The 13,918-nt window shown below is 33.2% G+C and overlaps 2 protein-coding genes across 2 annotated transcripts; one reads left to right on the top strand and one right to left on the bottom strand.

The window, feature by feature from the left end:
- Window positions 1-176: 176 nt before the first annotated feature.
- LOC114420207 (protein CLMP1-like) lies at window positions 177-3,332 on the top strand. The gene is made up of 2 exons (XM_028386095.1): window positions 177-396; window positions 508-3,332. The coding sequence occupies exon 2, from the start codon at window positions 521-523 to the stop codon at window positions 2,828-2,830; it is 2,310 nt and encodes a 769-aa protein (XP_028241896.1). The 5' UTR covers window positions 177-396; window positions 508-520; the 3' UTR covers window positions 2,831-3,332.
- Window positions 3,333-7,397: 4,065 nt separating this feature from the next.
- Window positions 7,398-9,583, bottom strand: LOC114420206 (1-aminocyclopropane-1-carboxylate oxidase-like). The gene is made up of 4 exons (XM_028386094.1): window positions 9,394-9,583; window positions 9,079-9,305; window positions 8,635-8,968; window positions 7,398-7,986 (listed from the first exon to the last, which is right to left on the bottom strand). Exons 1-4 carry the CDS (start codon window positions 9,496-9,498, stop codon window positions 7,696-7,698), a joined length of 957 nt encoding a protein of 318 aa, XP_028241895.1. The 5' UTR covers window positions 9,499-9,583; the 3' UTR covers window positions 7,398-7,695.
- Between the last annotated feature and the right edge of the window lie 4,335 nt (window positions 9,584-13,918).

Here is a 13,918-nt window from a genome sequence, read left to right as displayed (position 1 = left end):
GACCTGTTATTGAGGGATTGATAATCTTAGGCTCAATTTATAGAGGGGTCAATTCGATATAAACCCTAACCACTGGACAAAATTGCCCCGCCTCCTTGGCTTATTTACGAAAATACCTCTAAACCCTAAATAATAGAAGGTCAACAAACAACAAGAGATGAGATGATTCATCAGATCAGAGGGTTGAGGATAACGAAGATACGGTAGACCTACATCTGATAAGAAGCTTAACTATCTAGGGTTTCAGACACGCCGAGTGTGAGTTCTCATTCTCAATCAAATACTACGTTACCATCCATATTCCATAACACCTTTTCTTTAATATTTAATCACATACGCACGCTATCTTCTTCTAGACTCTTCCACTGTCACTTGCTGTCGTACGGCTTCTCACTGGTAAGTGTAAACTCTCTTTCTCCCATCTATCTGTTAATCTGGACTTAGATTCATTGCAACGATAATTTTAGTTTGCGTGGATTTGAATTTGAGCAAAATAATTGTGCGTAGGGAGGACAATAATATGGGGAAATCAGGGGGTAGAAGAAAGAAGGGTGGTTCCAACGCCAACCAAGGTGGTGGCGTTGATAATTCGGGTTCAGGTGCGGCAGCCCCAACGGCTAACGGTGGGGTGGAGGTGAAGAAGGCGAATGAGCTGAAAGAAGAAGGGAATAGGAGGTTTCAGAATAAGGACTATGCGGGCGCTCTTGAGCAGTACGAGAGTGCTCTTCGTTTAACCCCCAAAACGCACCCTGACAGAGCCGTTTTCCATAGCAACAGGGCTGCGTGTTTGATGCAGATGAAGCCCATTGATTATGAGGCTGTCATTGCCGAGTGCACCATGGCGCTCCAGGTCCAGCCACGCTTTGTCCGGGCACTTCTCCGCCGGGCACGGGCGTTCGAGGCCCTTGGAAAGTATGAAATGTCTGTGCAAGATGTACAGTTCTTGCTGGCAGCTGATCCTAGCAATCGCGACGCATTGGAGATTGCCCAGAGATTGAGGACTGCATTGGGGTCGCGCCAGGAGGCCCAGCAGGACCTCCATAGTCGCCCCTCCCCAGCTGCCCTTGGTGCTTCGGCTGTCCGTGGTGCCCCTATTGCTGGATTAGGGCCTTGTTTGCCGGCTCGGCCTGTGGCAAAGAAGGGAGCGCATTCGGCAGTTGGATCTGTTGTGTCGCCCAATAATAACAAACCAGACAAGTCACAGCCAGTTTTACCAACTGAAAATGGTTCTGACACCAAGTCCCAGTTGCCAAAACTGGTATTGAAGTCTTCAAATGGTTCTGCAAAGCCACCTAACCCTAAAAAGGAAGATCACAAGGAACTGTCATCGACCATTCATGGGCAGCGTTCGGATGTTGCAATTCGGTGGAGACCATTGAAGCTTGTTTATGATCATGACATTAGGCTTGCCCAGATGCCGGTCAATTGCAATTTTAGAGGACTAAGGGATGTAGTAAGCAAAAGGTTTCCTTCGTCAAGTTCTGTTCTGATCAAGTATAAGGATTGTGATGGTGATTTGGTTACTATAACCTCTACTGATGAACTCAGACTGGCAGAGTCTAGTGTTGATAGCCATCTTGTGAAAGAACCTGGGGAAGATAAAAGTGATTCTGTAGCAATGCTGAGACTGCATATTGTTGAAGTCAGTCCAGAGCAGGAGCCACCTTTATTGGAAGAAGAGGAAGAAAAACCAGTTGAGAATGAAGGGGGCATGGGAGAAGAGAATGGATCTCATTCTTCTCTCGGCGAATCTGTCTCTGAAGTAGCTGATACCGTCAAGGTTGATAAGACTGTGAAGGATACTCCAAAGGAAAAGCCAGGAACCACAGGAGATACTGAATGCAAAGAAGTGGAGATGGATGATTGGTTGTTTGAGTTTGCTCAGCTTTTCCGCTCTCATGTTGGTATTGATCCAGATGCTCATATTGACTTGCATGAGCTTGGGATGGAGCTTTGTTCTGAGGCACTTGAGGAAACAGTTACTAGTGAGGAGGCTCAGGATCTATTTGACAAGGCGGCTTCAAAGTTTCAGGAGGTGGCTGCTTTGGCTTTCTTCAACTGGGGTAATGTTCACATGTGCGCAGCTAGGAAGCGGATTCCCCTGGATGAGTCCGCTGGGCAAGTGGTAGTGGCAGAGCAGCTTCAAGTGGCTTATGAATGGGTCAAGGAAAAGTATTCTTTAGCAAGAGAGAAGTATGTGGAAGCATTGTCGATCAAACCAGACTTTTATGAGGGACTGTTGGCTCTGGGGCAGCAACAATTTGAAATGGCTAAACTTCATTGGTCTTTTGCTCTTGCTAAGAAGATAGATCTATCAGGCTGGGATTCTAAGGAGACACTTCAACTTTTTGACAGTGCAGAGGAGAAGATGAAAGCTGCAACAGATATGTGGGAAAAACTGGAGGAACAGAGGGCAAAAGAGCTAAAGGACTCAAATGCAACCAAGAAAGAAGAATTATTGAGAAGAAGAAAGAAACAAGGTGCTACTGAAGGTGAGTCCTCCAGTGTTGGAGGTCAGGGTGAAATATCTGCAGAAGAAGCTGCTGAGCAAGCAGCTGTCATGAGATCACAAATTCACCTCTTCTGGGGTAATATGCTTTTCGAAAGATCCCAAGTTGAATGCAAATTAGGAATGACTGGATGGAAGGAAAACCTGGATGCTGCAACTGAACGCTTTAAGCTTGCAGGAGCTTCTGAGGCAGATGTTTCGATGGTTCTAAAGAATCATTGCTCAAATGGAGATGCAAAAGATGGAGATGATAAAAAGGTTGAGAACCCACAGCACAATAAGACTGTTAAACCAGAGATCAACAAGGCTCATCAAGTATGAGATAAATGGTGTGACTTTGAAATCTCTTTTACATCTGTTCAGTTGAGTCTTGAAAGAAGACTCTGGACAAAGGATATGCTTGTCATTCAGAGTTCAGAAGGGATATCTAATTTTTTTGAAATAGAAATTGAAAATTTAGGGTGCCTTAACTAGATGGTTCTGCTCTTCTTTTTCTTTTCTCTGAAGTTCTCAGTGATCTAATGAAGGGAGATTATTTTTTAACATTATTTACACAATCATTTTTGTCCCCCGCTTTGTTGGTATTGCCGGTGCAACATAGTTGAGGTTTGCTTACTTGCTCAAATCTTGACATTTGTTTTGTTAGGTCTTATTTATATGTTGAATGCGTTGCTGGGTGTATAAGTTATAACTTGGAAGTTTTGTAGGGTTATGTCTCGAATTTGTTTGGATCATTGACAGAGCTTATGTCATAAGCATTTGAGACAGTGAGTGGAATTGTTGTAATTGGTAGTGGCATTGAAGAAAAAGTTTATTTTGATAAGTTTCACTTTGTAGCTGCCTTATAATATGCTAACATGACTTATAGGAGGTTCATAAGTCATTTTCCTAAACTTAGTAAAACCAATACCTTTAATCCTTTTACGGAGTTGCTTTAGAAACTTCATATTAGTGCCCAGAAAAGTATAAGCAAAAGTGAAAAGCAATTATAGCAAAGGAAACAAAAGGTGATCCTCCAAACCTTGAGCAATTATAGCAAAGTGAAAAGATGAATGCAAAGGTAGTAAGATTTAATTCTACGTTCTTTACTAATTTGATAATTAGTTCTGATGAGAAACTAGAGGTTAGCATATCGCCATTGTGGAATTGATTTCACCTTGGCAACCATGCGCAAAGAGTATCCCATGTGACCTGCTTTGTCATTGTCCAGCAGCAACATGATTAAGTGCATCCACATGTAAGATCATTGCAGGCCAATTAACTTGCCAGTATGTCAAAGGAGTCTGGAATTTTACCACTCAAAAGGTTATTGTTTGAGTTGGAGGGGTTCTAGCATATTATTCCCATGCTCAGTGGTGATCTGGCCAGAGAGTTTATTATAACTGAATATTTAATGCATTCTGTAAGGATGAGAGGGCACCCAACTCACTTGGAGTACAACAACGAGTTGGCATTTATTTGTAGTTCTTTAAATCGCAAGATTTTTCCCACTGATATTGGAATATTCCTGAAAATAGAAATGTGAAAGAAAAATGCTAACTATATGCTTTTATGAGTGAAGTTTATTAAAATAAAAAGCCTGTTCTGCATGATTTAGTGATTTTAAATAAGTTATACAAAGTATGTTAAAGAATGTATTGTTAATATTTCTCATTTTAGAATAATTAGTCAATGAGAACCTAAGAGCATTTCTAAAGGTGCAGTTAAAGTGCAGGTTTTTAACTCACTTTTCGTGAATCCTACCATGTCATATTGTATTTAAGAACTTTTAAAAGGTTTTGCAAGCATTGCAAACTTTATCCTTACAATGTCTGTTAGTCCAAGTATGACTTGAGTGGAGAATAGTAGCATTGACGAATGACAAACATATTGGTTGTCACAAATGCCTAGGTCAAATTTCTTGGTTGTGTGATTGATGATTGTGTTGTGTGGTGACATGGGTTTAGATAGGTAAGTATGAATACCTTCCACGTTTTAGCTTATAGCCCTTTGATTACGTTACCATGTTGGTACTAAAAAAGTCGGCACGTTTTTTCTGTTGCTCGTAATGGGAATGCATCTGGTGCAAAACCGCAACTTATGAGTGACTCTTGCAATGGGAATGCAAATGCGGTCCTGCCCAAGATTCTTCTCTCTAGTTCGAGTTAATTCAATTAAAAACAGAATGAAAATGGGTCTCGGTGCCCATAAATTCAATAGACAACCTTACTCTCCCTGTCTTCTACGTTGTTTCATTCCCTTCCCTTGTTTTGTTCATGCCTTGCGTGCTCTAATTTTTTGTCAACATATTCAACTGTATACTGAGTAATTTTAGCAGCTTTGGCCGGGAAGTAGGCAGATTAATGGTCCTTCAATCCAGGGTCGACCCAACAATAAACAAGATTTAAAGTATATTTTTTTTAAAAAAAAATATTTTAAATATGTTAGACCTTTTTATTAACATATTTTTTTTATTAATATATGAGGTCTTTTTTATTTTATAAATATTAATAATAAATATTTTTTCTTAGTAGACCTAAAGCGTAAATTTTAATTACTTGCGTCTACACTAATTCAATTCTCATGCATGGTCCCAATTGATCATTTTATCACTAGATAAAATTGTCCATGCAGCTTTTATAAAATCAGAGTAAACATTGAAACCATAGTCTATTATTAGTTCTCGAATCAACTAAATTGACCTACCTTTTTTCCAACTCTTATCGTGATACTGTTGGAAGCCATTCGGGGTTGGTTTTACAAATCCAACGATTATGCTTTCCTACCTACTTTGGATTCTTAATATTATCAACATTCTAGTTTGGTTGCTTTCCAATGTCAAGGGATTGATAATAATTTAATGTACTATTTTATTGGGTGCCGTTTGGTTTCTCTCAAGGAGAAAAACCTCAATAAAGCACGGAATTTTCTTTTTAAGAAAATAAACAGTAATGGCGATAGAACTTGACAAGGAAAGAGAAGGTAGAGACTGATTAATGTACCTGTACTGCCTATAACACACCTATTGAACTCACCGGCGGATGCCCGTGAGTGGGTGTGGGGCAATTGTTCCTACAATTTTTTTTTATTTGTATATGTATAATAAAAAAAATTCCCCCCAAAAAAATAAATATTGTTCTATAAGATATTTTTTTAAAAAAGGAATGTATAAAATATAAAAAATAAAATAGAGAGAAAAAATTAATACTAAATTTGCTATTTAATCTTTTTAATTTTCAGGTTTAATTACTATTGTTGTTATCTAATTTATTTTTTAAGTTTAATTCAATCATCTAATTTATTTATTTGGTTCAGTTTGATTGCATGATTTTAGATGACACTAATAAATTATGTGTTTAATTCTCGATAAATTAACAAAATTTTTTTTAATAAAATTATTTTTGCACTGAATCTCAAATAAAACAAAAAAAATAGGTCATTGTTATTTTGTTTTAGTCCTTTTTACATATATGTTTTTTTTCATTTTTATCCCTATAATATATATAGATCATTTGTTATTAGTCCTTATTAAATATATTTTTTTCAAAATAACTAATACAAAATAAACAAAATTTCATAAAGACTAAAGGACTAAAATAAAATAAACAGAAGTAAAAACAAAATTCAATTTTATTAGGAATTTAATACAATTTTTTTTATTAGAGATCCTAAATGAGATTCGTTAATTTATTAGGAACTAAAAATATATTTATGTTTTTTTTAACCAAATTAACATCATTTCTTATCCCAACTAATAAAAATTTCTACCCATCCACCACTGATTGACCTCATGACCTGTATGCAACATTAAAACCATGGACGTATGAGGGGGGAATGGAGAAAACGTGATGAAATTTGGACGAAAATAATCCATAAAAATAAGAAAACGTGTTGTTACAACACTGATTAAGGAATAAAATAGAAAGTTTTATATGAAAAATATTATTCATACTCTTCACCTAATTTCATATACAAAACCCTTTTATTTACTAATTCTTAATGGTACTAGTCGGGATTATTTGGTTCAAAGACGATGGGAAAAGGAGAGAACAAAAATCTTGATTAAACCATTCTGTTTGGCTTAGAGAAATGCGGGAAATGATTTTTTTTTTTATAATCGGGGGAAATGATTTTAATGAAAGGGAGGAGAAATATTCTTTTTCCTATTTAATTAATAAGGAAGTGAGGAAATTTAAAAAATTAATTTACTTTTATATCTCTATAATTTTAGATTTTAAAACAAAAAAAAAATATTTTAATAAATATACTTGAAATGTATTTTGTTCCTCTCCATTCCTTTGCCTTAGAAATAACTAATTAATGACTTTTACGAAGAAAAACTAATTAATGACCTAATTAACTATGTGACAGTTACTTTTTTCTTAGGTTGCCCACTTGGTAAATTCTCCAAATGTTTATATCCAACATATCCCGTCTGTGAGATGAGATGATCTAAGTACATATTTGAGTTTTTCTTTCCTTTCTTTTTAATTCAATTCATATGGATATTGAAGTTTGACCCAATTTTGTTAATTTTTTTTTGTCAAATGTTAGTTATTAATTTTTGTTGAAATTCTAGTGCAAGGGATTCAAACCCAATTTTCTAAAATACATCCATGTAAGAAATGCTTAAGGAGAGTCATCAAACTAAATTCTTGAAGAAATGTGGAATTACAATAATTATACGATATCTTCAATTTCACAACCCAAAATAGTAAAGGAAAAACAAAACCTCCACTAGTTGTTATGAAAGGTACTAGTTATATGCACTTTATAACATTAAGGTGCTGGTAGGATATGTCGATAGGTAGGTAATTTATTTATTTTTATTATTTTTCTATTGTATGACAAGAATATTTCAAAGCATAATAAGCCAAAGAAGAATCATGAGAGAGAGAGAGAGAGAGAGTTCCTTGTAAAATGGCTAAGATCGGGTTACTTTCTGATAAAAGAAGTGCATCAATACATGACACCAACTTAACCATCACATACATACATTACACAAATAAACTACCATATCAAGCTAATGTTTTATTTTTAAACTACCATAATAAGCCAAAGAAGAATCATGAGGGAGAGGGAGAGGGAGAGAGAGAGTTCCTTGTGAAATACACATGCTGCATAACGGCGCATCCATAGCAAAGAAAGATACCGGTAATCTCAGTTAACATATATATTATAATTAATATAATGCTTCAATCTGAGGCTTAGACCGTTGCTATGGGGCCTAAATTAATGTTGGATGACTCCGTGGCCTTCATAGCTTGAAATCTTGGTTCTTTGGCCTGAAATTTAAGGCCAGCATAGAGCTTCATGTAATCATCAAAAACAAACTTGGGATAAACTTGGCTAGTCTCATCTTCCTTCACCAAGGCTGGTGCTGGAGCGATCAATGCATCATTGCCTGGATTGTAAAACGAGGCTATGGACATTCTGTTACCATCCGTTTGAGTAATCACACGGTGCATCACACTCTTGTATTTGCCATTGGTGATGACCTGTTTTGACCAAAAACAACAAGCTGTTAATCAACAAAGTTAATGTTACATACATTCTTTCCCCCCAACTTATGCTATTTACTGTCACCTTTTCTTTGAATATGTATTTTAAAAGTTTGTGTATTATCAATCAGAAAATATTTTTAATATAATTTTTAGTATAATTATTACTCCCTTCCTTTTTACCTAATTATAAAATTCTTTTCTAATATTCGTTTTTCTCTTTTTATAAGATTATTTTTTAATTTCTAGATACATAAATTATTATTTTTCCTACATAATCTTAATTATTGTATCTCTATATATTAATAAAAAACAATTAAATGAATAGAAAGATAAAAAAATAATAAATTTGAAATGATAGTATAAATAATCGATAGATTTAGTATGATTAATAAAATTAACTATTTTCCTTAAAGATTATAAATAACTTAAAACGATCTTATAATTAGAAATAAAGAGCATAAAAGTCAATAAATTTTAGCAATTACGTGTCATTGAATGAAAATATTAAAAAAAAAGACAATATCAATGTATATATTATTTATTGCATGAAATTTTAGCCAAGATGTAAGATTTTGGTAAGGTGAAAAATGATGAGTAAGATTAAGAAAACAGGGGATGGGTATATATATAAAAATAATATACCTCAAGTTGGTCTCCAAGGTTGATGACAATGGAGTGGCGCATTGGGAGGACATCAATCCAGTGGCCATCTTTGAGGAGCTGTAATCCACTGACCTTGTGATCTTGGAAGAGTAGAATGATGCCACCAGCATCTGTGTGAGCTCTGAGCCCCTTTATCAGCTCTGGCTTCGGACAAGGAGGGTAGTTGCTAACTTTGGTACCAAAATTTGGGCCCTTTGATCCATAGAACACCTTCTTCAGATACCCTTTCTCTAGCCCAAGATTCTCACACAGCAAGTCAAGAACTAGCTCTGCCAGTTCCTCCAGTTCCACAGCAAAATCCTTCATTACCTTCCTGAAAAAAAATGCCCACAAAAAATAAATTGGTCTCTGAAATGAAACACAAAAGAATGACTCAAACAAGTGGAAATAGAGGTTTTATTTATTGGTGGTGTGGAGCAAGACCTGTAATCTTCATCAAGATCAGGGATCTCTGAGATGTTAGAGGCAGGAAGGTGGCGCAAAAAGAAAGTGCTTTCCCAATCCAAATCATTGATTTCAGATTGAGCAGACTCCAAACCTTTGCTTGCTACCATTTCTTTGAACCTTTGCTCCATACACTTTTTGTAGTGCTCTTTTGTCATCCTCTCCACGGTGTCCATCAACTCTATGGATATCCCATGGTTCACCAACTTAATAAAAGAAAAACAAGGAATATGTTAGCTTTTCATTTTGAAACAAAAACATCAATTAAGGAGAATAGATGTTGTTTAAGAGTACCTCAAAGAAACCCCAGTTCTCACAGGCATCTTTGATTATCTCCATGGTTGCTGATCTCTCTTCATTATTAAGGTTCCCCATGTCAACAACTGGAAACTTCTCCATTTCTATCTTTTCTCCTTTGTTTTTCTATATATCTCACCCTTAATAGCCTATGTGACTATATGCTGTGAGGGGAGTCATTGTCTGGGGTGCAATTTATAGGCCCCCGACTTCAGTGAGAGTGCCTAAGGAACAAATTATTTAATTTAAAATTATAAAACAGAAAAGGTTATGCCAAGGTTAGTGCTCTTCATGGGTACCATGATATTAAAATTCTTAAGAAAATCAGTTAAATACATAAAATTTGTTTTCATCTTCCTTAAAACATTATAGGTGTTGTAATTCTATTCTCTGTTTAGGAGACAACTCTTTCTCCTCTTCCTTTTAGGTATTGTTGTATTCTCGTAGTTATTTATAATTAAAACATGAAACAATTGATAAATAGTTTTTTCTATTAAATATATTTATAGTTTGTGAAAATATTTCTTCTAAAAAATAATAGAGTGATAATTTGATAATATAAATTCATTTGGTTTTTAGATAAAATATTTTAATGTCATAATTTGATTTTCTTAAAATACACTTAAAAGTATAATTTGTTAAAATACTTTTTTATATATAATTGAACATACTTTATAAAATCTCATATAACATGCATGTACGCGCGCAGACAACTATTTAATTACATACCGTGACATCTTTTGATTCTTGAAATAATTATTATGAGAATATTTTCAATTGTGTGATAATGTAGGTACGATTAAATAGTAACGTTTTCCTTTGTTAACGAAGTGTGCAAGGAATAAATATGTATAATAATATGAAAATCGGTGAACTTCATAGTTAGTAGGATGTGAGTTACCCCTTATACTTATCTTCAATTTTTATGGGGAAAAAATCAGTGAACCCAGATATTCTCTAATTTCAATCTTGTCAAATTTCAATCGAGTGGTAAAGACTAAGTTCATAAATTAAATATTGTTTACAAGATCGAGTTTATTAACGGTAGGTATGAAGCTGAAATATTTACGGCAAATTATGAAGGGATCATTGATGTTTTCACCATGTATTTATTCTGTAGTGCCCCACTTACAAAGAATAAAGAAATTGGAAAGAGAAAACGGATAAATAATGGGAAACAAAATCTATCTCAAAGTTCTAAAAGACAGTCGTGGAGTATGTGCATGTTCACACAGAATGTGGCCATGAATCATGATCCTCCCTCCCTAGGGAGTTAATTTCAGTCATATATGCATCCTCATTCTTGGTAGGAAATGATGGGACCCTACTTCTTCTTTGGTAGCTGTTCATCCTCTCTTGGTTTCATATATTATACATACACTCATGAATCATATAACGTAACAATAGCATCCCAGAAATTGAAGTAACATATAAAAGATAATTATCAATTAGTGGCATTGTCCTCAAGTTCTATCTGAAAATATTGTCCGTGCATGAAGCTCTCTGTTGTTAACAGAAAAATGGATATATCATATCAGATTAATATTATATGCCAAAAATAATGTATATACACGTTATACTTTTGCTAGTATAGACTATAAGTATTTAATGCAAGTACATTTCAAAAGAACCTATACCAATTGATTCAAGCTCTCATATAGATTAACAGTATATGAAAAGACTGATAAAGAGAAAATATTAATTATTTGACCCTGAATAATGTAGTCCGATTAATTTTTACATATAACACTGTAAATATATTCTTAATTTACAAAAAGAATTAATAACATATAACGTAGAAATTAGTCGAACTACATAATTAATCCTGAACCATGTAACAATTCCTCAAATATCGGATAATGCCGTAAGTAACGGTTTGATATAATCATTCAATCAAAAGAAAAATAATATGTCTTCATCTGGATTTTTTTCGGTATTATTATTATTATTATTATTATTATTATTATTGATAAACTACAAGCAAAGCCGTGGTAACTGCAAGGCTCTCGAGATAGTTGCCTCTTGGGCTCTGAATAATTTAATGCTTAAAAAGCATTTCATACTTCTATAAAAAAAATATTTTTAGTATTAATTTGAATTATTAGGAGATATATTTCAATATTATAATATGATCCATTATTTAATAATATTTTATTATTAATACTGCACAATGTTGTATTGATTGAACAATTGAACATTTTAGATGAGGATGGATCGAAAAAGTATTGTATTTTTTTATATATATTTTGGTAGAAGTTATCCCTACTAATTTAACTTATGCAACAGTTTTCCTTAAATTTTGACAATTTTAATTGAATTTGTTGATTATAGCTAGCACTTTCCATCCAAAGAAGAAAAAGTAAGGAAGGGTGAGTTATAAAATTTTTTTTAAAAAAAAGGAAGGAAGGGTGACAATCTAAATCTAATACTCCACATTCCAAATTTAACTTTTTCTATAATCTTAAAAACATTATTTATTTATAATGATACTTGGTAATAAATGCACTTAGGCAATGATAGAAACAACCACGTAAATTAGTAGAATGAATCTGAACTCATTCATATATATTTTCTTATAGCTAGTGAGTGGTTGGTTCAAATAATATATACTTGACTGTTTTAAATAAAATTTTAGATTTATGCCTTGTGTTTGAAAACAAAAATTGCCTAAAAAGTTAACTTCACGATGTTCTGGATATATTTGGCTTGAATAAGCTTTATCTCCTAAAAATGATTCCTGTAACGTACTAACTAGAAAAAAAAAAAAAAGAATGTGTTTTCTTCTCAAGTAGTATAGATCGATCATTTACAAATAATCGGATTATACGTAAAATGTAATCTATGTAAGGATCTATTCATTATTTTTGGCAGTCTTTTTACAATATTTAATTATCAGTTGTGACAAAGGCAACAGCATTATCATTTCATCAGGGAAAACGATAAAAGCCAGGCATGCCATAAAAAGGTAACCCTTTGGATCACCGCCAATTGAACTAATAAAGGAATCAATTGAGAAGACATGCATTGAGAGATTTCGGAAAATGTTTGCCGCATAATTAAATCCTAAATGATGATCTTCTAACTCAACATGTAAATATAACATTATTTGTCTAAGCTATCACACACACACACACACATAAAAAAACCAAAACACTAGACACACACATACATAAAAAAACCAAAACTCGCACTAGATAGAACACATGTATAAATATAGGTTTAATTGTTAATGTTTATCTTGTAGTTAGTATACGATTCCAATCTCTCAATGATTTTTTATTTAAATTTGAGTTGTTTGGTTTGAAAAAATATTTATTTTAATTTTATTTTCACATTTAATTACAAAATGACGTTTTGTTTTTATATATTATATTTCTCATTTAAGAAAAATGTACAGGAGTCAGTTAGAAAAACAACTTTTTATTATTTTATTTTTGTAGTTTTACTATTTGGTACACAAACTTAAAACAAAATAAAAATAAATAAATCTTAAACCAAATACTCTCTTAATTTATCATGTATATAGGTTTGAGATGGAAAATGATTTAGAAGATTCAAAAGTTGAAAAACTGATAAAAAGAAAAAAGCTTTGAAGAGGAGAAATTTTGAGGTTTTTTTTTTAATTTTGAGTAATGTATGATATTTAGGTTGATAAAAAAAGTGTAAAATATTTGTATTAACAAGTTCAGACAGTTATGGAGATTTTTTTTTTTAGGGGGGGGGATTAAGAAATTGAAGTAAATGAAAATTGATAAAATGACTTGATTACAATAATAATAATAAATTGAGAGGAAATTCAAGAAAAAAAAAAGTCTTGAAATCACATTAATCATAACTCTAAAGTTTTTTTTATAAGCCAAACGACGTATTATTAAATAGAATAGATCAAACAAAAGCACAAGTTGTGCCATAGTTTGAAAAACAGAGGGAATTAATATACAAAGAGAATACAACAATGCAACATAAACCCCAAAAAAAGAATAATCACAAATAAAGTTTACAAGTACCATTGATCGGTCATAAATATAAGTTGATCACTGATCAGGTACGAGTTTTGTTGGCTTCCCTACGATAGCATTGTATTCCTTATGACAAAGTGACAAAACTCCAAAAGTAATCCTCTTTACAGGAGTATAATTTTGATCAGCATTAACTAACCCAGAATTAGCTAGCCGTTTGTCCTTTTCCCTTTTGTTCCTCTTCCTTTTCCTAATCGAATATTTAGGTTTGGCACGGATAAACTTTTTTATGAATATTTATAAGAAAATACTAATATAAGAAAGTAAAACGAATTACTAAACTAAAATCAACTAATGTTATTAATTTTTATATGTCGTCTAACTTTGGCATAAAAATTAAAGTACGTAAGTTAATTTTATTTTATTAAAAAAACACAAATTTTTATTGTTAGCTAGAACAAACGTTAATAAAGAAAGGCTCTAGTCTAGAGTTCACTGCCATTGTTATTGTTAGCCATAAATTTTTACCTGAGCAGATGGCACGAATGTCTAGACCATTCTGT

This window comes from Glycine soja, chromosome 7 (genome assembly GCF_004193775.1).
Source record: "Glycine soja cultivar W05 chromosome 7, ASM419377v2, whole genome shotgun sequence".
Lineage (NCBI taxonomy): Eukaryota > Viridiplantae > Streptophyta > Magnoliopsida > Fabales > Fabaceae > Glycine > Glycine soja.
Note: the sequence above shows the minus strand (reverse complement) of the source record. Positions and strands in the feature narration are given on the sequence as shown.

Bases quoted from the DNA above. Each gene is read 5' to 3' on its own strand.
- LOC114420207 (XM_028386095.1), top strand. From the start codon at position 521: ATGGGGAAATCAGGGGGTAGAAGAAAGAAGGGTGGTTCCAACGCCAAC.
- LOC114420206 (XM_028386094.1), bottom strand. From the start codon at position 9,498: ATGGAGAAGTTTCCAGTTGTTGACATGGGGAACCTTAATAATGAAGAG. The intron at 9,306-9,393 runs GTACTCTTAAAC...TCTTTTATTAAG, and splicing joins AGAACTGGGGTTTCTTTGAG to TTGGTGAACCATGGGATATC. The intron at 8,969-9,078 runs GTCTTGCTCCAC...ATTTTTTTTCAG, and splicing joins GATCTTGATGAAGATTACAG to GAAGGTAATGAAGGATTTTG.